Raw genomic sequence first — 27,480 nt, forward strand, 5'->3', positions numbered from 1 at the left:
TGCCTGGATTATGGGTAATATTCATTTTGAAGTGAGGTGACTCTCAACATCGATTAACCAACTATGGTAATCCGAGCTTGTTGAGTCAAGCATGGGAAAGTCGAGTCTTGGTTCATTCGACATCCTGAAAATAAGAAGAGAAGATATATTAGTTTTGGAGCTAAACTTCCACGAAAACTAAAATAATAAGATTTCCGAGCTATGCTACCAAAAAATCAATTTCCAAGAATATTTGGATTAGACCAAACAATGATGTTTTAATATGGTCACAATTTGATGCTTGCGGACAGTCTTAGTCCGAATATTATGAACACTCTTAGTTCATTTTACGAACGCTCTTAGTTCGTTTAGCGTGAATCCTCACAATTTCGCTTATTAAATAATTGAACCCATGTCCGTATTATACAAATCCTGCAGCAAATAAAGGAATTTAAAAGACGAGAAAGCAGGAACCTTAATCACAAAAACTTACTTGATGATTTGGGGCTTGAGAACACGCGCGTGTTGGGATAGTAACGAATAGTAGCTGCAGCAGTGGCACAAGCGAGCAGCAGCTGCAACAGTAATGTGCGGCAGCAGCAGCAGGCAACAGGGTGCGGCGGGCAGCAGGCAGCAGCAACAGCTCAAGGGGTGCGGTAGGCAGGCAGCAGCAGCGCGCAGGAGGCAGACGAGCACACGGGTGAGCAGGAAAGCTGCAGGGGCAGCGCGGGGAGCAGGTGCGCAGGAGGCTAGCACATGCTAGGGCTTGCGGCAATTTTTAGGGTTTCGTTTTTCTTTTCTTTTAAGCTAGGGTTAGGGCTCCTGCTGATAACGTGTTGTACTAAATGGAATTGCAGAGAGAATTGTATGTTTATTATTGATAATAGGAGCCCTTTATATAAGGAATTACAGAGTATATACAAGGTAATATAATCCGATCCGAACATAATTAGGACACCTAGAACCTTATCCTATTACAACTCTAGGACTAAACCCTAATTTAAAGAGGTACATATGATGTCGACTTCCTTCAACACTCTTTTATTTATATTACTGCGATAATTGACCAAGAAGTCATAAGTCATATATATATATATATATATATATATATATATATATATATCGGTGCTTTCCTGAATTGTATGTCTCTTAGTTGAAGACGTATGAATTCTACTTGAAGAGAATTTAAAGCTCTTATTTTGCCGTCCTAACAGTAAAGCTTCAGATAACAAGGACATGTACTAATATCATACATAACAAGGAAATAACCATCTTTTCTATGACCATCTTGAACATTATTTGACGAGACTCCATAACATTATCTAAATCACAGTAGATATGACTACTTTATTCATGTCTAGCAGTTACACAACATGGTATACTTTATCATGGCATTTAGATAATTGTGAATGACTAATTCCAACAGTTCAGGAGGATCTTTGTATCGGGGTGGTGATAGTGGCGGAGCTAGAAAATTAGGTCTGCAGGGGTCAATTTAAATCATAATAGCTAACGAAAACTGAAATTCTTGTCCACCCATTTCCAAAAAACAATTTATGCATAAAACAAATGAAAATAAGGAGAAATTTTTATGATATTAGATTAAACATGCTTGAAATCATCAAAATCATGACACTTGTGGAGGCAAAAACTACATAATACACTTTCAAATACACAAAATTGTCTAGAGCTTCTATAGATATCAATGTGTATATGACGATGCAGTGTGGGTGGTAGCCCCCACTAGCCCTATGCTAGGTTCGTCAATGGGTGGTGTCGAAGTAGAATTGTCTTTCCTTGATCATATTCACAAAGAAGTTAATACCGTATAATTTATTTTATTAATGTGCACGTTATTTTTAATAGAAACGTTAATAAACCACTGTATTGTAATTGGAATGTTCAACTTCTTAGTAAACAGCACTAATACCAACAAACCAAATGTCCAATTGGTACTAGAAGTTGACGTGCACATATTTGAAGCCATGAAGGTTGACAAAGTAGACCAACTTCATTAATGCACTCAAGAGTTGCTCAAACCTTGCATTGGCGATGAATTGGATTATCAAATTAACCGCGGAAATGTTGGTTTAGTTTAACCTCCAAATGAAAGTATCCAATTCAAAGCACACGATAGCTGCGAGGTTTAAAGTTTTTCTCGAGAAGAAAAGAGATAACTTATATGCGTATTGAATACTAATTTTATGATTAATTAGACATCACCTAGTTTTAATCGATTAAAAAGTGCATTAATAGGGAATTTATTTAAAAACTTCTCTTACGGGTAAATTTGGAAAATTGCTGAAAAGTTAAGGTTATGTGTCTTGACAAAACAAGAAAAATTGGAAAAATATCTCAAAAAAAAAAAAAAAATAGCAATTTTATAAAGAAGCAGTCACGCTCCAAAGCGCGCGTTGATTGAACGAAGGCGGGAAAATCAAACCGCAACAACAAAAATGCAATCTTTAATCCCTAAACCCTAAATCCCCAAACGTTTTGCTCTGATACAAAATCGTCCCCAATTCTCATTCTCATGGACAAATTCTTAGTCCCTCTCAAACCCATACCTCAACTTTCCACCAAACCCATTCGAAGGTAAGTACAAATCACGCGCCTTCCTTCAATTTTCACTTTGAAATTCCAAAAATGAAGTCTTTATTTCGTTTCAGGCGAAGATGGCATCGGAGCCTCATCGAACTGAACGGAAAGCTCGAACCCAAGTACAGGCATTCCGTCTCTGGTTTACTCATGCAATCCTATTCCGAGGTTCGTCACTTTTTCGGTTTTCCATTGATAGATTTTGTGAATTGGGAGCTGAATTCTGCAAGTGTGCCACTGATTTACTTGGTTTGATGTTTGATGCAGCTTAGGGCGTTTCGGCATTTGTACCACATCGACAGAAACCCGTGTCAAACCCATGTATGCATTGTTCCAAACCCAAGTTTTTTGATCAAATATTGTAACCACATTGTGTGTTTATCACATATTGTAGACCCAGTTTTGTTATTACTAATAGTATTTCTGAAGTTTTATTCTTTTGTGGTGTTGGTTTGGTAGGTGAATCGGGTGGTGATTAATGGCACGTACATACCCCCAAGTATAAAGTCAGTTATCTATTCTCATTGATGTTCATTTTGTTTCATATGTTGTCGAAAATATAGCTCATAGTGATTCTTTTTCAGGGAAGGAGTTTCTGCCCTGGATTTTGACAACAAGGTAATTCCATGTTTTTTGTTTGATATTTGCATATGTGTGTGATTCCATCTATCAGAACTCGTTTAGATTGAACTTTTCATTTGAAGAGATTACAGATTGCAGTGTTAGTTATTCGTAATTTCCAGCATATCTTTATCTCCAAGTTTCGAGCGTTCTATTAAAAATTGCCACTGATTTTCATGGACTTCTTTAACATTGACATACTGTCAAGAAATTCAAGTTACCCTGTTGTTGTTTGGGGTGTTCTGAGAAAGTTGGTTAATTCACCCTGGCCTTAACTGAGGAGCTGTTTATATCCTTTCTAAAACCTTAATTTCCTGTGATTCAAATGAAACTTAGAGAGAATAGTCCCTATAACACTCATTCTACTGTTACTGTTCTATGTGTTTTGTTACTTTGTACTTTTCATTTTATCTTGTATTCTGACTTCCAACATTTTGTCATTTTTTCTCCTTTATAAACTTTATACTAGGGGATATACCTGGCATCTGTGACAAGATCGGGGTGCTTAACGGTGCATGATTTTGAAACTCTTTATTGCCAGAGCAATGAACCATTGCTACGTGAGTTCCTTCACTACAAATTATCTTTTTTTGGCATACCTTTGTAAAGACGGTCAGATATAACACCATTTAGGCTCCGCAACATGTTCAGAGTTTATTAAAAGGATGATGTGGATTTAGTCTGCTAAACATTGTACAACATCCATGCACAAAAGCTAAGGGTTGCAATTTAAATGCATAACACATGGATTAGTATCCTGCGGGTTGTTCAGTAACTTCCTCTAATTACTGACTCAAACCAAACTTGAAGCTTGTATTTGTTGTTCAATGAAGGAAAACAGTACCATTTTGATTTGTAAAATAGAATTTTGCTTGGTTTTCCTCTAGTAGCGTATTCGGTTACTATTTCATTTCTGGTAGATTCAAATTCATCTTGTGCTTATTAAAACATCTTTTATATGTTCCTTTTGCCCTACACTTTCTGCTAGGCTTGGAAGAAGATGAAGCAAAACATGTGCTGCACCTTTCTTTACATCAACAACTAGACTTTGTCCGGTGGAATTGTGCCAACCAAGATGAGGTTTAAGTTCAATACAAGTTTTTTCCATTTGTTTCAGATATAGTTAATCTAATAAGTGCTGCTTAAATGTGCCTAATTATTGGCAATTGTGAAATGTATAGATATAAAACCCAGCTGAATGTTCTTCTTTGCCACTCCTATGTCTGTAATTTCTGTTCTCATGCTTAAGCATGCATGACTTTCATGCTATTAATTAATTTAAACTAATGATCAATGGGTTTACTACCACTGAATATGTGTTTATATTCTTGACTGAAATAGTTGTTCTTTTTTTTTTTTGAGCAAAAAGAAGTACTTTTGTAATTTCGGTTTCTGCTAGTTTAGATTGTAGAAACCCTTAGATCATGTTGGTTAATGCAGTGATGTAAGATTAGTTTGTTTTATTTGATTTAGCTTTCTTTTTATCTTTTGTCTAACACCAATATTTGTCTAATTTGTTTCAATTAGGTTGTTTGCACATCTATGAAAAGGAATGAAGTACTTATATTTGACATTAGTTATATATCTTCTACACCATCCGAAGTAAGTTTCTCTTCTTCTGTTATCATGCATGTTCTTTCAATGTTGCACACTATTATATTTTATGCACTGATTACCTCCACTGGGCATTCATTAGGCCATTGAGTCAATTTTCAATTGTGTTGTTAGATGCTTTCTTAGGTATTCATTGTACTTGCAGGAACTTCAGAGTTATACAAACCCACACATGCACTCATAGACACATGGGCCAACACACAAAAATCATACATGATTTGAATGAGGGAACCCAATTCCTGGATTTGTAGTTCTAGTCAAGTTAGAACCTTTCAACTTTATCTTACCATTTTTCTCTTTGACTAGTAAGTTGGCTGCACATTGGGACAATATTCTATGTCATATGGTAGTTATATATTTGTGTGAATTCTCATTGTATATGTTGATAATTTTTCCTCACTTTTTGATTCAGGTTTTAAGAACAAAACTGCGTCCTGCTATCTTTGGGTCTAATATTCAGAAAGGTCTTTCTGATATTGCCTTTACCTCCTGTGAAGACTCAAGGTTAGTGAATATAAGATAAACAATTTCATTCTATTATGTAATGGAATTATGAGAGATGTAGAAAATTCATCTGATTCATAGAGAAATGTACTTGGCCAGTAGGCCATATACTAGACTTGTTAACCAACCGGAAATAAGTATTGTTTGGTTGAGATGACCTCCAGTTGTATAACATACATCTTTTCTTTAAATCGTCTCAAATAAATATCAACTGGCTTTTAGAAGCAGAGCAGGAACTGGTTGAAATGATGTATAACTCAACTTATATCTTTATCTGAATCAATCATTAATCTAAAATCCAATTGAATGACATTTGAAAAGACTGTTCTTGGTGAGAAACATATTGAATAAATTCGTGTGCATACATGTTTTACTCTAATTCATTCATTCAATCATTACTATTAAATTATTCATTACTATTATCATCTTGTATTTTGACCTTCTAATTACCATGACATCAACATATACCTTTGTTTTCCATGTCAATATTACCTCAGAAAAATTGTTAGTTCTTTGCAAATAAAATGGATGCGGAGTATCTCAAAACAAAATTGTTTATTTTCCATGTCAATAACTCAATATTACCTCAAAATTTATTTGCAAACCAAAGGAGGAAGTGCATGAAATTCATGGCTGATGAGAATTATTGATCTTCAACTTACACGCATGTTTTTGACCAGAAAAATAAACTTACACAAGTGTTGGTAACTGTGATATTTCTGATATTCCACTATCACTGTCTGTCCTTTTTAGGGTACTTGCTTCTGATACAGATGGTGTTATTCATATATGGGACAGAAGAACTAGTACTTTTCCTTGTCTTGAACTTACGGCAAATCCCCATGGCAGCCTTAATAGTATCCAATTAAATGTGGAAAATCAGGTAATAATGCACATTCTTTCTATTTCACATGTATCTTTACAATATTTGGGAACTTGAGATATTTAACATGTGGTCCTGCTTGTTTTCTTTGCTGTTATGAACGTAGAATTTGATAGCAATTTTAGTTGGTTGATTATATTTTCTCTCATGTTGATATTGTTTGTATGTAAATGGATCAGTAAATAGAACTGATCATGCTTAAAGAACTATAAATGATGATTGACTCTTTCAATTTTGTATTCTGGTTACTTAAGTTAGCTCTGGGTTTAAGATCATGTAGTAAGAATTTATTAGAGAGTTGAGATGTTTGCTTCCAATCACCATTGTTCACCCGGTATGGTAGTTCTTTGTATATTTATCTATGATGTCAAATTTCAGGCCTAGGTCAGCAAGTCAGCAGTCTTGGGTTAAAACTAGTGTTTGTGAAGAAAATTAGAATGTTAGATCATCAACAAGCAGTAGCATGACAGTGGAAACTTGAAGGTTCTGAATGATAGAACTGGTGTTTATGAGCTCTTTAGTGCCCTGTATGAGATCATTTGCACATAGTTGCACTGATATAACACAAAAAAGACTCATGGATTATTTAAACTAACTAAGTGAGCAACAAAGAAAATAATTTCCAAGTCCCAACTACAGCTCTTAAAATTGGAACTCAGGCTGAAATAGATGGAAGTATATGCTAAATAATAGGTAACAGTCTACAGTGTCTAGTTTAACATCTGTACACATTAATTCATCAACCAAGTGATGTGTCTTCTCTCACATCCTAATTTCTAACAACATAAAAGATATACTCAGAATTTTCAGTTAGTATAAACATTTTGTGTATTTGCCTGCTCTTATTTCCATAATCTGATTTCTCTTTTTCTGGTTATTACTCATGACTAAATTATACATATACTTTTTTTCTTAAGATCATTTTTGGAGCTGGAAAGCATGGGGTGATCCATGCTTGGGATCTTCGTGGTGGGAGAACGTCTTCTTTCTTCAAGGGTTCTAAAGAGGTAAAACTGGGATCATATTATGGTTACCTTATTTATTTGCTACTTCACACAATATTACAAAAAATGAGAATTAACACTGATCGAACAAATCCTAGTAGTAACTCATGATAGTTATCACTTCTGTTCTGTTGTTGTTTACATAGGTATCTCGTCCACCTCTAACCTCACTGAAGTTATCATCAACATTGGAAAAAATTGGGCCTCTAAAGGTAATCACAGAAGTAAATAACTTGCATTAGTTGTTTCTGGAAAAGAAACAAGAGTGTTAGTCCTATTAAATTTTGTCTTTATGCGTATTGCCATGAAAGTACTTCATTTTTTGCTTATTCTCATGTTGAAGATAAAACCCATTAACAAGGAATGTGAACAGTCAGGTCTATTGTACAGTTGTACAAGGCCTATTGTACATCCAAATCATGCGTTGCATACTATTTAACTTTTACAAAAACTAACTATTATTTTTCTGTGTTTTTTTTTTTAATTATTATTTAGGAACAATCAGCCATTGTTTCTAAGGAAATACACTCCATTAATCTTGATCCGTGTTGCCCACACCAATTGGCATTCCATCTTGATGACGGTTGGTAGGTCAGGGAATGAAGTTCTTTCATATGTTATTATTTTTCCTGAAAAAGTGGTCAGGAGTTACGTAGTAATTTAATATGTATGTTAAGTCTGTTAAGTCACACTTCCAACTGTTTCCTGGTTAGGAGTACATACACATATGTAGATATGAGCCAATCTTATTGCCCAACTCCATTTGTCTTACACTTGCTTAGTGGGGCAAAAGAAAAAGAAAACATCCATTCTGGAAACAGATTTTCATCTGAATCAAATGGAGATGTACATTAGAGACAAATCCTTTACATTCTTGATGTGTACCGACTCTTCTGATGGCAAAGCACTCAGGATTCAGGAATACTAAGAAAAATACTTATGGTTTACGGTAAAAGCATGTGGAACATTAAAGAATAAGCTCGTGAAGAGGAATAACTGATCCAGAAGATGAATATTGGACTTTGGCAAAGCAATCATGCCCATATGTTTGATTATCCCATGAGAATATATATTGTCAGGACCTTTATTCTAACTTAAACTACACCTCTTCCTTGTGCCCCATCTCATGCAGGTCAGGCGTGCTGGATATTCATAATCTTGAAGTTACACATATTCATTGTCCTCCACCAGCTTGGTTGTAAGTAAAGTTGAATCCCTTCAATTGGAAGTATTAGCAGCTTGGGTCTAATAGCTACTTATATTTTGTTCCTTTTGTGGGAGTAGAAATGAATCTGTTGGGTCAGATCTATCATATTTGAGAAAACCTTCATGGCTACCTACAAACTCTGTAAGGACTTTCACTTATATTCTCTTCGTTTGGTCCTCTTTTCATTATTCATTGTTCCATAACTAAATTGCATTTCGATTTTGTGCTTAATCATATGTTCAGACGAATGTTGGAACTTTTAATGGTGCATAAAATCTGTTTATCTATCCAAACTTAGTAGTTGGCTACTTCAATGTTTTCAACGCAGATATATGTGGTTGGATCATCAACTGACAACGGCATTCATATTTTGGATTTTTATCCAGATTCAAGCTCTCCTTGCCATGTGGACTACAAGTAAGACACATGTTAAACAACTTTGACTTTACTTTTAATTTATTACTGAATCTCCTGCAACTCTAAATTATTTATTTGGTTTTTGTCCAGGATGAATTTAACATCCCTTCTGATCCTCTGACATTTACTTTCACATATGTCTGCTCGTACACATGCAGCTGTTACTGTTCTCTGCATTTCTTTTAAAATAAATTTGCATTGATGTTGTAGTGAGGATGCACATCGTCTTTCTGGGGTAAAGGATCAAGATAAGCAAAACAGGTTTATTTCATTGTCTGAAGGAGTTACTGCATGTGCAGTTCATCCCCTCAACAGTACAATCATAACTGGAACAAAGGTTTGTACTCTTGGAAACCTTCTTTATTGTTTATATTTTAGATTCTGAATATATGTTAAAATTCTATGACATTACTTTACTGCAATGATACACATGGACATGCATATTTGTGTTACTATATTTGGCCGGTTGGCTTGATTAGATGCATAAGAGAAAGCAAAATCCCAAGTAATGTCTAGTTGAATAAACATCTAACTATAACTGTCCATTTGGTTCGGTTAAAGATTTTTCGGACTCAATCATCCGAGTCAGTTTTTATTGTTGCAAGTAGCAAGTCCCATTGATCAATGCCTTCACAGTCGGGAGAACAAAGCAACACTGATAATACACCGCAGAAAGTGTCACCCTAGAACTAAGTTTATACAGAGAGAACTGAAATGGAAATAGAAATGTGAAATATCTCGGTTTAGACATCAAAAGGAGTAAATGTGAACTAAAGATTTCACAAACAAAATTTCAGATAAATATCACACACTCATGAAATGGCACTGATGAGCTTTATCACTAATGAATAAGGCCTAATTTTTTATCCATGATTGTTTCAGCATTCATCTTTGCTCATGGTTTCCCAAACGCACAAGTCATGTTAAGGGGACCAGCTGAAGCCTGCGGTCACTTCTGCACAGAAGCTATATGCAATATGAAGAACTTGGTACTCTATGTTCAACTGGGTTGATCAAATGAGCACATATGCATCAGATGCAATTCATCTCATCCACTCTTGAGCATTGAAGGTCCATTATCAAATAAGTAATTTGTATAGGGTGTGTTTTTTAGTGGTAGTTAGGGTCATGTCCACAGGAAGATTAGAGGTCCTTTATTTGTTAGACCATTAATCTGTGGTCCAACTGAACAATATTGTATAGGATTTTACGAGTGTTGTCTTAGGTCTATGCTTCAGTTAGGGTATCTTGAGATTGGAGGAACATTGCAGATGATTAATTGTGGCATAAAAACGTGTTCACTCCATAATACCACTATTTTTGAGAAATAAATTCGCAACCGGACTGTAGGATAGTCTCATCTGAAGTCGTGCTCCATCTTTCTCCCTCAGATGATCTAAAGCCCTGAAAAACCAGAAGCAAGCAAAGCATTTGATTAACAAACATTGACCAACTATAATCTCTCATAGTCCTAAAAATCACACACAGTGCAGGGCATCAATACATAGTAGAAATCATTTTTTTGCACATTTCTAGGTCTTTATCCCACGATGATCATACTACGAGAGATTCTTAAATTTCTCAAATTACACTGGGAAACCAATATGATGACTAACACAGAAAACTATGTCACTTAATTAAAAGCATGTGATGGGGCCTCTGAAATTGCAAAAAAGCAATGGGGCCATCTTTCTGCCAAATTCCTAATTTTCATACTACCATTGCAGATGAGTACTCAATCACCAATTTAATTAATATACATGCACAAACAGAGGGATTCAACAGTTCTCAACTGAAGCTTATAAAGAATCAGAGATTAACCACACTTTCAGTTATGTTGGCACAGAATCTATCTCCACAAACTAAATCATCCTTGACCCTTTTTCTTTTCTGGGTCAGAACAAACTAGATGATCCTAAATATCCATAACTTCAGAACACCCAAATTTCTTTTCAAAAAGTCTGCAATTGAGCTAGGTATAAAGTTCTTGAATCCGGTCTTAATTCTTATAAGGTAAGTAGGGATGGCAGACCTTAAATAAGTAGGTCCAACCTCCAGCAAAGGGAACCAAAATACCTATACAGAAATGGAAAGTCAATCCCTAATTTGGGGCCTGCGGCTAGGCTGCTAGAGAATAAAACCACATTATTGTTCAATGATGGTGAAGCAGTCAACTGAGAAAGTCTTTTCCTCTCTTGACTAGAGGTTCTAGATCAGACTGACTACTTCTCATAAAGTTTGATCATACAATTGCCTAACATAATCAGCATGCTTAGCTCAACAGTTCCATTCTTTTCAACAAAAGGCATAAACCAGAGCAGAGTAGCAGACCGCCTTGGAACATAAGTATTCTTGCTCTTGTTCGCAAATCTGCATTCCAGCCTACAAACATGGTTGTGCAAACCACACTCCAGAAGCTCCATAATAGATTGAACATAAGCAAAGGCATTGATCGAGTAATATGCAGTGGATGATAATAAAACAACCTGAAGCAATCATCAAGGAACCTAAACATCGCAAAAGGTAAGGGTTAGCCATAACTTTCCTAGCTGATATTAGCAATAAATCTGGGGATATCCCAAAATGCTCAAGTAATTATTGAATAAAGAGTTTTTGGATGTTCGTTTTGCAAACTGATGTAAAAGTCATAGGTACTGGGACATGCATACTTTACAATCAAACAAAAATGTGGAAGTCAATTGCCCTTTAGGACATAGATATTAAACACAGATGAACTAGAAAAGGGAAATAATTGCAATATCAGTTTTCGTTGTTGAATGAGAAATACTTCTTCAGATATACTTATTGCCAGCAACTAAATAGTCAGTCTATCACATGTGTACACACACACCCATATAATGAAATAGAAAACAAATGTGCTCAAAATTGGAGTGCAACAAGGAATTGATATTGTGTTTCAATGGTGGACTTACAAACAGGATTCACAGAACATCCAAGGTTGCTAAAGGAGCAGCACTGCAGCAGTTTAAAATTTTGTAGTGATATTGAAAGATATTCATTTCAAATATTCAAATAACTTCAGACTGAATCTTTAAGCCATGCTAATAATACAGGATCTACGGTATCCCTGGACAATAAATCCACAATCAAGTCCATAGTTGATGCATCTGCAGAGAAACCCGTCTCACGCATTTCATGAATAAGTTCCATAGCCCTTGATGTCTCACTGTTATTCATAAAAGCTCGGATAATTGTGTTATAGGTACAGCCATCTGGAGAACAGCCTTTCTCCTTCATTTCTGTAAACAATTTTTCAGCTTCACTTAATAGGCCTCCTTTACAAAATCCAAGAATCATTATATTATACGTCCACACATCAGGTTGAAGATGCTTTGATGACAAACCAGAGAAGACATCTATTGCAGAATCCATTTTCCCAGCTTTGCACAAACCTTCAATAATAGTATTGTAAACTACAATATCTAGCTCCATCTTCTTGCCTTCCATCTCTCTAAGCAACTCTAGTGCTCTAGAAAGTTGTTGGTTGTTACACAGGCCATTAACTAAAATATTATAAGTTTGAACATCTGGAAGTTGGCCACAACCTTGCATCTCAGAGAATAACTTTTCTGCATCTTGTATTCTCCCTGCTTTGTAAAAACCATCAATGAGAGTGTTAAAAGTAATGGTGTTTGGAACAAGATCCCAGCAGGTCATTTCCTGAAAAACCTTATTGGCCTCATCAATCTTTTTCTGCTTACAGTATCCGTTTATCAATATGCTACAACTCTGAACATTAACCATGGAGCCCTTGCTAAGCATTAGATCAAAAACCTTTTTCGCCTCGTCCATTTCTCCTCGCAAACAGTAACCATCCATAAGGGAACTGTATGTAATCGTATTAGGTTCAATTCCTCTTTGAATCATCATGTCAACCACAGCTTTGGCTTCCACAACCATCCCTTCCTTACAAAGTGTATCAACCAAGACACTGAAGGTGACTACATCTGGAAAGATACCTTTACGCACCATTTCATTCAACAACCTTGTAGCTTGTTTCCAGTGACCTATATTGCAAACTCCTTGAATCAAAGCGGTGTAAGTAACAACGTCTGGAGCAATACCTCCACTAATCATTTCTGCGAAGAGGTTCAATGCTTCATTAATTAGTGTATCCTTGCACAGACTGTGGATGATGGTGTTATAGGAAACTATGTCAGGCTCGCATCCTTTTTCGTCCATCTTCCTAAGTAATTGAATCGCAGCTCTGTTGTTTCCTATCATGCAAAAGCCCTTAATTAGTGTGGTGAAAGTAAACACATCCGGCTCACAATGACCTGCCTGCACCATTTTGGTGAAAATTCGTGCAGCCTCAGGGACTTGATTGTTGAGAACAAAGCCGTTGATTAGAGTGGTGAAGGTGAAGACGTCTGGTTGAAGACCCAATTTGAAGAATTGACCCAAGACAGATAAGCCAAAGCCCATATGATTCAAACGGCAATAGCAGTTGATGATAATGTTAAGAGTGTAGTCATCAGGAACAATTCGACAGAGAAGCATTTGCCTATTCAAAGTGATGACTGTTGAGTAATGTTTGAGTTTGGAAAGTTGAGTCAAGATTTGATTGAAAGGGATAACAGAAGAACAAGGCAGAGGACGCGAGTGAAGCATTTCATCGAACACCTTCAAGGCATCCTCAACATTACTCACATTGAGTCTATTTCCGAGATGGGTTTCTCTGGGTTTGGTTGGGTTTGAGGATCGAGAATGAAAGAAAGCCAAGTAGTTGTTGGCAACGAAGAGAAAGAGAGGAGTAGAGAGAAGAAATGACATACATCTTGTGGTGCTGCTGCAATCAGAACAAGAAGAAGCAGTTGTTCGAATCATCTTCAGCATGTCTGTGGTTTTCTTAATTTCACAGAGAGAGAGAGAGAGAGAGAGAGAGAGAGAGAGTCAGTTGTTGTAAAGATTTTTGGGATGAGATTCTCGCTGATGGGTGTTTCACCTAGAAGTAGGAGAACAAGAGAAGTTAGAGAACTCAAAAACCAATCTAAATTACGCCGATTGATTAAGAAAATAATGCTTCATTAGTTTTATAAATTTAATGGTGAAAATAATTATTTTAAAATTTACAACTGAATGTGATAGAGCATAGTTTATTTGGTCAGGTACTGATCACATGAAGCTATAGTTGGTGTTTTAGAGAGAGAATTTGGGAGAACACTCAGAACAGTGAGAATAAAGTGTGCATAACATGGTACAAACCGGTCAAAACCGACCAATAAATATGGTTTGATTAAAGTTTTTTAAATTTAAAAATTGAAAATTGGTTCAATACCAAACCAAATCATTTATAAACTGAGTTGGTTTGGTTTCTCTTGTACTTAAACTGTGGAACCCGAACCGATCTGTATGTTTGAAATATAAGAGAAAAAGTTTTTTCGTATATACACATAATAAATATATTTTCATTTGTCCGATTTGTTCTAAGTAAGTTCTAAATCTTCAATTATAACTTTATTCTCAAAGATATACTACCATATTGAAGTCAAGGCTCAAAGGCCTATAACCTTAGTATATAATCACTACAATTTTTTTTTATCCTCTCACATCACATCTCTGATATCTCAATCTCTCATTCTTTGACCTATAATACCCTCATATTAAGCTAGTACCGATGGCTAAGTCGTTAAATAAGTGAATCACTTTGAATATAATTTAAATTTTAGTTTTTGACTATATGTTTTATATTTTAATTATTGAATTTTAAATTTATAATTTAACATAATTTCAATTATTGAGATTGAATTTTTACTATGAATTTTTTCATAAATAGCATGTTGAAATTATATAGGTGAAAACCGCCTAACCGAACGAATTAACCAAACCATCTTTAATTGGAAAGGATTGGGCGGATTAAGTTTATTTATTTATTATTTATTTTATTTTTTATGACCGGTTCTCCAAAATGCCTAAACTGCTCACTTTGGCATAGAGACGGTTTAGAGTCAAAACCGATCCAACCCAATCCATGTGCAGCCCTATCTATATCTATAGAGAACTGAGAATAGAGGTATCTATTTATAGAAAATTACAAGTACAATATCTTTGGGTACAAGCAGGAATATGCTAACGGTATAATGAAAATACCTAGCGCTCTGCTAGGGTTGGGAGAGCGCCGCTCTTGGCCTCTCTGCACCTTCCTCCATCATCGATGGAGCACCTTTTCGGCACTAATCTCGGCGTCAATACATTGCACACGGTTCACATTGTTTCTCCTAATCGTCTGTGGTTTGCATTATTGTCGGCGACGACTTAGTATTCTCAGGTTCTCTTTGTTTTTGGCAATTCTTTTTAGTGGGGGAAGAGGCTGCACTACTTGGTTGAATTGGTACGACGACGAGAGTAACCCAACTCCGTCTAAGCAGGGCACGACTAAATTGGATTTGGACGATTCTGGTTTAGAGTGTTGTGGCTGGGGTTGTTGGCAAGACAGTGTGAATGGGGAGAGTTGTTGTTGCTTGGTACCGTTTTACATAACTCCGATTCTGTTTGGTGCTTCATTGGGTGTCTAACTGCATCTCTTAGTATCCTTACTTGGTTTTATTTCCGATGCCTTGTTGCATCTAGTATTGTAATTTTTCTTATTATCTTTAATAAAGTGGCTGACTATTACTCTAAAAAAAAAAAAAAGGATTATGCTAACCGTATTACAATTAGGCCAAGTAATCCTAAACCTATTTTGACTAAGCACACTATATCTTAATTTCTTGCAATGCTCCCCCTTGTACCGTCTAAATATGACGTTGTAGACGTCGATAGTGCTCCTTATGTTGTCTCATATAAAACCTTGTTGAGTAGTAAAAACCCAGTGGAACAAAAATAAGCTCGGTCGAAGGGACAAAAGAGTATTACTCACTTCACATTTTGAGAACGTAATGTTAGTATTAAAACTCCCCCTGATACTAATGTGTCCCTCTGATTGCTACAATTATATAAGTTCAGATATTTTGTTCGGGAGTAGAGATGATTCTGTTGGGTCAGATCTATCATACTTGAGAAAACCTTCATGGCTACCTACAAACTTCGTAAGGACTCTCATTTTTTAATTCCTTTTGTCCGCTTTTCATTATTCAATTATTCCATAACGAAATTGCATTTTGATTTTGTGCTTGATCATATGTACTTCCAAATTTACAATGTTAAGTATTTGTGTAAATATTACTACATTAGTAAAGTTATCTACATTGAACCTGACTGACCCTAAAATTCTTTGATGCTGACCCTCCTTTCGTAAATTGATATGGTAGTCTTTCCATCCGATAAGTCTGCCAATCTACCACATTGCCACAGCCAAATCAGATGTCAAACCAAATTAATACATTTAAGAAGGAGATGGACTGTAAAAATAACAGATGAAGAACTAAAAATTGAAAAAATGGACTTCAAGATTATGAAACATTCCAAAGAAAAAGACCTTCGCAGAAAATTAAAGCTCATTTGTTAACATTTTCGTAAACAAACAATGAGAGGGGAGGAAGATGAAAATTATAATAGTGTTGATATCACTTATATTACATACCGCCAAGCATAAGCAAAGAACTCATAGGTGGGCCTCACGACATGGCTAGCCCCGCCTATGGCATGCATCCGGTAGACCGACACCCGAGCTACGTTGTCATGATGGAGGTTGGCCGGTATCTTGCCAGGAGGCCACCCTCCCGTGCTCTTCAAGAGGCTTCAAGAGAAGTTAATATGTGTATTATGTCCCACATCGGAAATATATAATAGAATGAGACATCCTTTAGCTATAAGAGGAAGTCCTCCCCTTCTTGGAAAGGGATGGATCCATGATTCCTATACTTGTATCACTACAAAGTCTACTTGGCCTCACTACTAGTGGAATCTCTAAGTGGACGTAGCCTTGCCTCAAGGGTAAGGTGAACCACTATACATGCTTGTGTCACTCTCTCTCTCTCGGTCATGCTTCATACTTAGGTCCCGTATTCTCACATAGAAACATTGGCGCTAGAAGGAGGGTCCCTAAGTTTGGGTATGAAACTCTGACCTTGAGCAAGGGTCATGTATGGGAACCACCAATCATATATGCGCAAGACACCCCGCACCTCGAGGAAGGGTCATGAGTGGGTACCATGAGTCACCGGGTACATGGGTACATGCAGGACACCCCTCACCCAAGCTTCAGAGCCAGCGGGTACACTGAGCCAGCGGGTACATGTACATCACCGTACTCTCAACCCCACCCCCAAGCCCCTTCTCCGGGTACCCTGAGCCATCAGGTACTATCTCACCACTCAAGACCGCATCAACCTCCGGTGACTTCTCAAGTCAACCTCGGCCAAGTATCCTCCGATACCTGTACCTATCGAAGCCAAGCTTTGGTCTTGTTCTGAGAAAAAAAAAATGGCTCAAGGCCAGGGAAGTTGATTTGGACACCCCGCATCCTCTCTCTGCACCCAGACCCTTCTCTTTCGCATCTGCCTTTTCACGCACACCGGCCATGAGTTAATTTGATCTCGTTGGCCACATTCATCAACTCGTCCTGGAGTCACCAATTTGTATTAGGACCCGCTGATACACCTCACCTCCCGTGCACACCGGCCAGCAGCTTGCTCTATCTCACCGGCAGTTTCCTTTGGACATGCAAATCTTCTTTGGGCACCCCGGATCTTCACCTCCGTACCCGGCAGCTCTCATCTAACTCTCCAATCATGCTTCACCACTTGTGCTCTCCCACTTCTCACATTAGTCTCAAACCAACAGTAACAGCAAACTCATGGATCTCATGAGCTCTTGGATGTGGAGAGATCAGAAGCTTCGGTACCTAGAAACGTCAGTCTTGGTCGGCTCTCAAGGTCCCAATCATTGAGCATCACTTCTCAGATTTCCAACCTAGATCTCTTGCATCCCGGTAACCAACTCCCTACCCCGGTACCCGATCAGTAAACATTTTTGCCTCAAGAGCATAGAATTCACAAACATCTCCGGCATCAGAAACTTCACTCTCGTGCACAATGGTCAGCTCTCAACAACTTGCTCACCGGCAGTCCTAACTTACTCATCGGTCCCGAATCATCTCAACCCATACCGGCACCTGGCATCACCGAGACCAAATCCGGCGACCTCGCCCAGTATCCACTGCACATCCCGGAGAATCCATCTCTGTACCTTGACCCATCTCGGTCTCAGAATCTCAATGGATCAAGCTTTGAGCTTGGCATCCCTCTCAGTGACTCATCCCAGCACCTCCCAACAGTATCTTTATCTCACGTCAACAACTTCTCCTCATGGTACCGGCAGCTTCGATCAATTCCCAAGTGGTCTCACTCCGGGTCTTCTCAAGCAGAACACTCTGCTAACCTCAAAGCAGGTATCTCGGTGATATGCACAAAAAAAAAAAAAAAAAAAAAAACCTAGAATCCTGATCTTGGCCACACATAGACAATTGCTTTGCACACCCGATAATATGGTTTCGACACCCAACCGGACAGCACAATCCTCCAGGGATCCATCGATCTGCTCAACTCAGGATTTTCTTTATCTGGGTACTCTACCTTGAACGTTGCCGGTACTGTACCTTTCTCCCGGCAGTGCACTTCTATGAGCAAGCAAAGCTAAGTTTTCGTACTCTTGCCATTCTTCAAAGTTACCGGTAATCATACGTCAATATATGCCTGCTACGCCGCGTGTAATTGCTGCTTATAATCAAAGTCCATATGCATCTATTCCATCTGTCTTCATAGAACGATTGTAGAATCACTTTTTATGTCATCACTTTATACTTGCATAGCTCATGCTACTTCTCTTCTGAAGCTAAATGCACGATTACTATATTAGCTAAAATATGTTCCATGTGTACGTGTTACATTTTAACCCAAAAAGCACGACCCTATCTCACCACGTACGAGCTGCAATACTCACCATGTACCAGTGTTCAAATATGGCTGCTGTATATCTTCTGATGGGGTCAAATATCCACCTCTCATTAATTATTAAACTAAACCACAACGTGGTGCACAGGCACAAGCTTAAGTGCTATAAGCCTATAACATGGGTGCCACATCCCGTTTATCGTATGTTGTGATTGTTGTCAAATATGCATGTGATTCTTTTTGCCCGGAGATATTAAGTTCCAAACACTGCATGCTTACATCAAACTATGATTCATGGCTTTATACTTGATGCATGACTATCATCTAGAGATACACATGTCAAGCATAGCCCTCCTATAGCTATATGCACAACTACTACATGCAAGTAGGCCTCATCATATGACCCTTGGGCCCTAAGCCCGCCCGGCCGGTAGGGCCGAAGTCCGACCCGACCCTTTCATTAAGGCGAGTTAGCCTGACCTTTTTTAAAATAGGGTAGGGTATGGGTCATATAAATGAAACCCGACCCTACCCTATAGCCAGGCCTGAATGAGCCCGTAAGGGCTAGGCCCGGCCCGACCCTTTTTAAAATAGGGTAGGGTATGGGTCATACAAATGAAACCCGGCCCTACCCTACAGCCAGGCCTGAATGAGCCCGTAAGGGCTAGGCCCGGCCTGGCCCTAAAAATTAATATTATATTTTTGAATTTGATTTTACAATATTACATGTGTATAAAAACTAGGGGCTGTGACCACTTACCTATTTTTAGCTTAAAAATTGCCCACTTACTCTACTAAGAGTTTTTTAACCTCATTTACCCAATCTAAAATTCATTGACAATTTTGCCCCATTAAACAAATTAAAACTCACCATCTCTCTCCTCTCAGAATCACTCTCCTCCCAGACTCTCTCTCTCTCTCTCTCTCTCTCTCTCTCTCTCTCTCTCTCTCTCTCTCTCTCTCTCTCTCTCTCTCTCTCTCTCTCTCTCGGCTCTCGGCTTTGACGGCACCGGAAAAGCTACGTTAGATTCCTCCAGCCTCAGGTCGCGGCCCTCCATGCCATGCCCATCGACGCCTCCTACTCCGCCGACTCCCTGCCCGTCCAGAAAAGCAGCTTCTGCAGCACCGGTGATGTGGAGGTGCTGTCCAGGCTGAGCCGGAGCCAGTTACTACAGGTGGTGGTGAATCACCGGTGGTGCAGATGAGGATGTCGGATCTCGGTGGAGTAGATGAGGATGTCGGATCTCGGTGAATCGCCGGTTTCCTCCGATCTGGAGACATCGAGAGATGGTGGCTGTGACGGTGGAGAGCGCCGGCGTGGGGCACCTGCAGGCATGGATGAGGCTGCGTCGGGGCTGGGACCGGTCGGAGATGGGCTGCAGGTGAGCGACCGGAGAAGAGGGCCTGGAGAAGACGAAGGCGGTAGGAATCGTGCTAGAGCAGCATGGGTGTCCATAGGGGAAGCGTAGGTCGTCAGAGAAAAATTCTGATGGTTTTTTTTTTCGGATTTCGATGATTTTTTCTTCTTGATTTCGATGGTTTTTTTTGTTTCTGATTTCGATGGGAAGACCTCCGAGAATGGGGAAGGAAAAAAAAAAAAAAAAAAAAGTGAACGTTTACAATTGAACATATAAATTCCATTGATCAATTGTGTCTGTAGTGTATTCATTTTGGTTTTGAGAGTTTACGAAATTCACTTGAGGGTAATAATATGATTATTGGAGGGTAATAATATGATTACTGGGGGGCAATAATATGATTACTGGAGGGCAATAATATGATTACTAGGGGGCAATAATATGCATATAAATTGATCAATTGTGCCTGTAGGGTATTCATTTTGGTTTTGGGAGTTTATACAATTCACTGGACGGCAATAATATGATTATTGGGGGGCAATTATATGATTACTGGGGGGAAATAATATGATTAATGGGGGGCAATAATATGGTTACTGGGTATTATTAGGGGGTAATAAATTCAGACGCTGGAATCCAGTCAACATTCCGGTAGTCGGATTCCGGATTCTGGTCATCGGTTGCCTGATTCCGGTCGCCGGAGTCTGCGGCTGGTCACTGGTCACCGGAGCACAACAAGGTGGAGGATGACTTTTCTCTCTAAGTGAGAAAGAAGGAGAGGGCAAAAAAGTCCTAAAAATAAATAAAAAGAATAAAAAAAGAATTAATTGGATAAAGGGGAAATAATCCCTTAGAGTGTTTTTAGTAAATAGGGTTAAAAAACTGTTAGTGGAGCAAGTGGGTAAATGAGCATTTCCCCTAAAAACTATAGAAGTTTTGATGAGTATTTGAATCTGCCATATTATAAATGGGTCTCTGTCTCTTAAATCATTCTGGCTGTAAGGCTGTTTAAGGCTCAACCCAAATGTGAAGTCCAACTTGCCAAACCTATCCGGCTATCCCATTATCTGTCATCGACCTAATTGAGACATTGAGTCTCTCTCAAAGACTCCGCTTCTCTCTCTCACAGTCTCAAACTCTCTCAGTCTCAGACCTGTACTTCTCCGCCGCTAGCCACCACATCCGGCCGTTCTTCTCCGCCTCTCTCTCTCTCTCACAGTAAACCCATCTTCTCCGCCGTATAGAGACTTGTTCCGGTAAGCTTGTGACGAGTCGGACTGAGATCAAGACTTGCCGACGAGTGGACCTCAGATCAAGATTTGCCGACGAGTCAGATAGCAAATCGAGGAGTAGACGGAGTCGGCGAAGCGAGCTGAGGTTGTGATGTTGAAAATGTCATGTTCAGACCCGATCTGAGGCAGTGGAGTAGGCGACGTCGACGCACAAGGTGTGGATTTCGTTCCCAGTCTTCGTCATGCATCCACCACCGACGGAGAAGGTGAGTTCTCGATTTTGGTTTGTTATGGCCTTCTGGGTTTGAATCTCTGTTTGATTCTCTCTCTCTCTCTCTCTCTCTCTCTCTCTCTCTCTCAATCTCACAGTTCTTCCTTGATCAAGCACTGTCAAAGAGAAAACAGAGACCGGTGATCTCCTTAGAGCCTCAGAGCTAAAAACATGGTGACGTCGGGCTTATCCACTCGGTGAGGTAATCTCTCATTCCCATTCAGTCACACACTTGGTGTTTTGGTGATGTCTGTGATGTTGGTGTCTCGGTGATGTCCAGTTTCTAAATTATTTATATGTTTTTGTGCAGGTTCTTTGTTTGGTGAAGACTTGATTGTGCAAACAGCAAAGCTTTGCAACTTTTTGGGAATTGGTACAATTTTTGTATCAAACATTACAATGTTTTTGAGAATTGATGAGGACTTGATCAGTTCTTGTATCGAATCAGCTTTTGTAGCCTTAGTGGCTTAATTCCTCAGTGCAATTAATAGTGAGACTGAGGAATTGAGAATGTGAGTTTGAGACTTGAGTTTATATGAGATTTGTAATTATTTGTCAACTCAGGTTCTGAAATATCAAAGTATCTACTATCTAGTGATGTTTTTGTTTGTTTTTTTTATTTTTTATAGTTAGCAAAATTTGATTTTATATGAATTAGACAAAAGCCCGGCTTGACCCTATTTGGAAAGGCTGGCCGGGCCCGGCCCTTTTGGCCCTTGCAAAATGGGCCTGAAGGGCGGGTAAGGGTTTGCATTTTGAGGCCCCGGCCCTTAGTTTCGTTGACTTAGTCAAAGCTCGACCCGGCCCTACCCTAAGCCCTAAATTTTAGGGTAGGGCATGCAAGTCAAAAAAAAAAACTACTACATGCAATATATCTTTATCTTTACCTGCCATGGAAGACTTTACAAGACCCGAAGAGTCCCTTCTTGCTCACGGAGTTGGGGGACTAGTATGGGTATGGCGTTCAACAAGGTCATCACTCATACTTGGCGGCATCATATTTAAACTCCCCAACCAAGAAGCACCTCTTACTCAGGGACTTGGGGGACTTGTTATATCACTTATATTACATACCGCCAAGCATAAGCAACGACCTCATATGTGGGCCCCACGACATGGCTAGCTCCGCCTATGGCATGCATCCGGTAGACCGACACCCGAGCTATGTTGCCATGGTGGAGGTTGGCCGGTATCTTGCCAGGAGGCCACCCTCCCGTGCTCTCCAAGAGGCTTCAAGAGAAGTAAATATGTGTATTATGTCCCACATCGAAAATATAAGATAGAATGAGACTTCCTTTAGCAATAAGAGGAAGTCTTCCCCTTCTTGGAAAGGGATAGATCCATGATCCCTATACTTGTATCACTACAAAGGCTACTTGGCCTCACTACTAGTGAAATCTCTAAGTGGACGTAGCCTTGTCTCAAGGGCAAGGTGAACCACTACGTAGCCTTGTCTCAAGGGCAAGGTGAACCACTATACATGCTTGTGTCACTCTCTCTCTCGATCATGCTTCATACTTAGGTCCTGTATTCTCACACAGAAACATAGAGATAAAATTGATTTAATATAAAACCTCAATTTAGACTTGGATATTAAACACAGTCAACACTAGTTAACAACTCTCTTATCTCTTCAACTCTATCCTCTCTGTCATTGATTAGAGAAACAACAGAACACAAAACAAAACAAAACAAAACAAAAAGTGTTCAGATAATCTATAAAATTCAATTAGATTAGAGACCATACCACATAAATAAGAATTCTAAGAGCATTTTTAGCAGACTCTCTATTTTTGATCCTTAGCTATTTTGGAGAATATGTTTAGCTTTTTATATATTTTAGCTGTTACACCAGACTTCTAAGTGGCTCTCTATTATAACTTTTAGCTATCTCGCTTCTAAATATAGAGAGCGAGATGAGGCTTTCTGTAATTTAAAACATTCATTTTCGGTTATTTTATTAAATTTATAAATACATTTAAATTATTTAATCTTCATTTGAAAAATAATATACTCAAAATTAACTAAAATAGAGAGTATTAATACATACATATTTCTAACGTGGCTGTCATTATTCTAGCTATTTTAACTAAAATTTGACTAAAAAATAGCTAGTATTGCTAATGATGCTCTAAAATTACTTTTTAACTACTTTAACTAAAATTTAACTAAAAAATAACTAAAGATGCTCTAACCAAGCCAAAGGCCCCAGCAAACTAGTAATCCGTCCACTGAACAAGGAAGATAAATAATTTTGCAACTGGACTTTAAGATAGTCTGATCTGAACTCTGAAGTCGTGCTCCATCTTTCTCCCTCGGATAATCTAAAGCCCTGAAAAACTAGAAGCAAGCAAAGCATTTGATTTACAACATTGACCAACTCTCATCTCCCGAAGTACCATAGATCACACACAGTGAATAAAACCCATTACATGGTAAGTCTTTATCCCATGATGAATACTACCAGAGATTCTTAAATTTCTCAAATTACACCGGGGAACCAATATGGTTAAATTTCTCAAATTACACAGAAACTTATGTCACTAGATTAAAAGCATGTGATGGGGCCTCTGCAAACTGCAAAAAAGCAATGGGGCCATTTTCAGCCAAATTCCTAATTTTCATACCACCATTGCATATGAGTTCAATCGCCATTTTATTTGTTATACATGCACAAACAGAGGGACTCAACAGTTCTCAACTGAAGAGAATCATAGATTAACCACACTCTCAGTTATTTTGTTTTCCCAACAGAATCTATCTCCACAAACTAAATCATCCTTGACCCTATTTCTTTTCTGGGTCATAACAAACTAGATGATCCTAAATACCCATAACTTCAGAACATCAAAACTCCCAAATTTCTTTTCAAAAAGTCGGCAATTGGGATAAGTATAAGGTTCTTAAATCAGATCTTAATTCTTATAGCAAAGGATGGCAGACCATAAAAAGGTAGTCGCTAACCTCAGGCAAAAGGAACCAAAATACCTAACCAGAAATGGAAAGTCAATACCCAATTCCAATCCCTAATTTGGGGCCTGCTAGGCTGCTAGAGAATAAAACCACATTATTGTTCAATGATGGTGAAGCAGTCAACTGAGAAAGTCTTTTCCTTTCTTGACTAGAGGTTCTGGATCAGTCTGGCTACTTCTCATACTATAAGTTTGATTATACAATCGCCTAACATAATCAGCATGCTTAGCTCAATAGTTCCATTCTTTTCAACAAAAGGCATGAACCAGAGCAGAGTAGCAGACTACCTTGGAACAGAAGTATTCTTTCTCTTGTTCACAATCTGCATTCCAGCCTACAAACATGGTTGTGCAAACCATACTCTGGAAGCTTCATAATCGATTGAACACAAGCAGAGGCATTGATGGAGTAATATGTAGACATGCACTGGAAGATACCTAAACATCGCAAAAGGTAAGAGTTATCCATATCTCTCCTAGCTAAAATTAGCAATAAATCGGGGATATCCCAAAATGCTCAAGTTAAAATATAGGCCGTTATTGAAACAGAGTTCTGGATGTCCGTTTTGCAAACTGATGTAAAAGTCATAGGTACTGGGACATACTTTACAATCAAACAAAAATGTGAAAGTCATTTGCCCTTTAGGACATAGATATTAAACACAGATGAACTAAAAAAGAGGAATAATTGAAAAGTCAATTTTCGTTGCTGAATGAGAAATACTTCTTCAGATATACTTATTGCCAGCAACTATATATTCAGTCTATCACATAGTGAAATAGAAAACCAATGTGCTCAAAATTGGAGTGCAACAAGGAACTGATATTGTGTTTCAATGGTGGACTTACAAACCGGATTCACAGAACTTCCAAGGTTGCAAAAGGAGCAACACTGCAGCAGTTTCGAATTTCGTAGTGATATTGAAAAATATTCATTACATATATTCATATATTTCAGACTGAATCTTTAAGCCATGCCACTAATACAGGATCTACCGTATCCTTTGACAATAAATCAACAATCAAGTCCATAGTTGATGCATCCGCAGAGAAACCCCTCTCAAGCATTTCTTGAATAAGTCCTGTAGCCCTTGATGTCTCATTGTTATTGATAAAACCTCGGATAATTGTGTTATAGGTACATTCATTTGGAGAACAGCCTTTCTCCTCCATTTCTGTAAACAATTTTTCAGCTTCACCTAATAGGCCTCCTTTACAAAATCCAAGAATCATTATATTATACGTCCTCCCATTAGGTTGAAGATGCTTTGATGACAAACCAGAGAAGACATCTATTGCAGAATCCATTTTCCCAGCTTTGCACAAACCTTCAATGATTGTATTGTAAACTACAATATCTAGCTCCATCTTGTTGCCTTCCATCTCTCTAAGCAACTCTAGTGCTCTAGAAAGTTGTTGGTTGTTACACAGGCCATTAACTAAAATATTATAAGTTTGAACATCTGGAAGTTGGCCACAACCTTGGCCACAACCTTGCATCTCAGAGAACAACTTTTCTGCCTCTTGTATTCTCCCTGCTTTGTAAAAACCATCAATAAGAGTGTTATAAGTAACGGTATCAGGAACAAGCTCCCAACCAGTCATTTCCTGAAAAACCTTACTGGCCTCACCGATCTTTTTCTGCTTACAGTATCCGTTTATCAATATGTTACAACTACGAACATTAACCAAGGAGCCCTTGCTAACCATTAGATCAAAAACTTGTTTCGCCTCGTCCATTTCTCCTCGCAAACAGTAACCGTCCATAAGTGAGCTGTATGTAATCGTACCAGGCTGAATACCTCTTTGAATCATCATGTCAACCACACTTTTGGCTTCAACAACCATCCCTTCCTTACAAAGTGTATCAACCAAGACACTGAAGGTGACTACATCTGGAAAGATACCGTTACTCACCATTTCATTCAACAACCTTGTAGCTTGTTTCCAGTGACCTATATTGCAAACTCCTTGAATCAAAGAGGTGTAAGTAACAACGTCTGGAGCAATACCTCTAGTAATCATTTCTGAGAAGAGGTTCAATGCGTCATCAATTAGTGTATCCTTGCAGAGACTGTCAATGATGGTGTTATAGGAAACTATGTTAGGCTCGCATCCTCTTTCTTCCATCTTCCCAAGTAATTGAACAGCCGCAGTGTTGTTTCCCATCATGCAAAAGCCCTTTATTAGTGTGGAGAAAGTAACCACATTGGGCTTACAACGACCTGCCTGCACCATTTTGCTGAAAATTCGCGCTGCCTCAGCCACTTGATTGTGGAGAACAAAGCCGTTGATTAGAGTATTGAAGGTGAAGACGTCTGGTTGAAGACCCAATTTGAAGAATTGACCCAAGACAGATAAGCCAAAGCCCATACGATTCAAACGGCAATAGCAGTTGATGATAATGTTAAGAGTATAGTGATTAGGAACAATTCGACACATAAGCATTTGTTTAAAGAGAGGGATGGGTGCAGAATAGTGTTTCAATTTGACAAGTTGAGTCAAGATTTGATTGAAAGGGATAACAGAAGGCAGAGGACGCAAGTGAAGCATTTCATCGAACACCTTCAAGGCGTCCTCAACATTACTCACATTGAGTCGATTTCGTAGCTGGGTTTCTCTGGATTTGGTTGGGTTTGAGGATTGAGAATGAAACAAAGCCAAGTAGTTGTTGACAACGAAGAAAGCAGGAGGACTAGAGTGAAGAAATGGCATACCTCTTGTGGTGCCGGTGCTGGTGCTGCTGCAATGAGAATAAGAAGAACCAGTTGTTCGAATCATCTTCAGCATCTCTGAGTTTTTCTTAATTTGAGAGAGAGAGAGAGAGAGAGAGAGAGAGAGAGAGAGAGAATCTCAGTTGTTGTAAAGATTTTTGGGATAAGAATCTCAAATTTTGGAAGAGAGAGAGCTGCTGATGGGTGTTTTACCTAGACATTTTTTCGTAAAGAAAGCCATAGTTGGTCATT

General features: G+C 38.4%; 2 protein-coding genes across 4 annotated transcripts; one reads left to right on the forward strand and one right to left on the reverse strand.

The window, feature by feature from the left end:
- The first annotated feature begins 2,416 nt into the window (after positions 1-2,416).
- LOC112167276 lies at positions 2,417-9,848 on the forward strand. The gene is made up of 18 exons (XM_024304285.2): positions 2,417-2,574; positions 2,649-2,745; positions 2,845-2,898; positions 3,037-3,083; positions 3,162-3,195; positions 3,668-3,758; positions 4,187-4,278; positions 4,726-4,800; positions 5,225-5,316; positions 6,070-6,199; positions 7,117-7,206; positions 7,350-7,415; positions 7,699-7,790; positions 8,336-8,401; positions 8,488-8,551; positions 8,739-8,827; positions 9,038-9,164; positions 9,710-9,848. The coding sequence occupies exons 1-18, from the start codon at positions 2,513-2,515 to the stop codon at positions 9,752-9,754; spliced, it is 1,413 nt and encodes a 470-aa protein (XP_024160053.1). The 5' UTR covers positions 2,417-2,512; the 3' UTR covers positions 9,755-9,848.
- Positions 9,849-10,496: 648 nt separating this feature from the next.
- Positions 10,497-27,480, reverse strand: LOC112167275 (pentatricopeptide repeat-containing protein At3g22470, mitochondrial). Of its 3 annotated transcripts, XR_005799976.1 has the most exons (3): positions 25,996-27,480; positions 11,761-12,393; positions 10,599-11,334 (listed from the first exon to the last, which is right to left on the reverse strand). XR_005799976.1 is itself a non-coding variant. In XM_024304284.2 (2 exons), exons 1-2 carry the CDS (start codon positions 27,302-27,304, stop codon positions 11,867-11,869), a joined length of 1,824 nt encoding a protein of 607 aa, XP_024160052.1. In that variant the 5' UTR covers positions 27,305-27,480; the 3' UTR covers positions 10,497-11,866. The 3 variants fall into 3 exon arrangements, 2 of the variants coding, with proteins under 2 accessions (XP_024160052.1, XP_024160051.1); XM_024304284.2 differs by having other exon boundaries at positions 10,497-12,393; positions 26,008-27,480; XM_024304283.2 differs by having other exon boundaries at positions 10,500-12,393.

The sequence above is a fragment of the Rosa chinensis genome, chromosome 5, assembly GCF_002994745.2.
Source record: "Rosa chinensis cultivar Old Blush chromosome 5, RchiOBHm-V2, whole genome shotgun sequence".
Lineage (NCBI taxonomy): Eukaryota > Viridiplantae > Streptophyta > Magnoliopsida > Rosales > Rosaceae > Rosa > Rosa chinensis.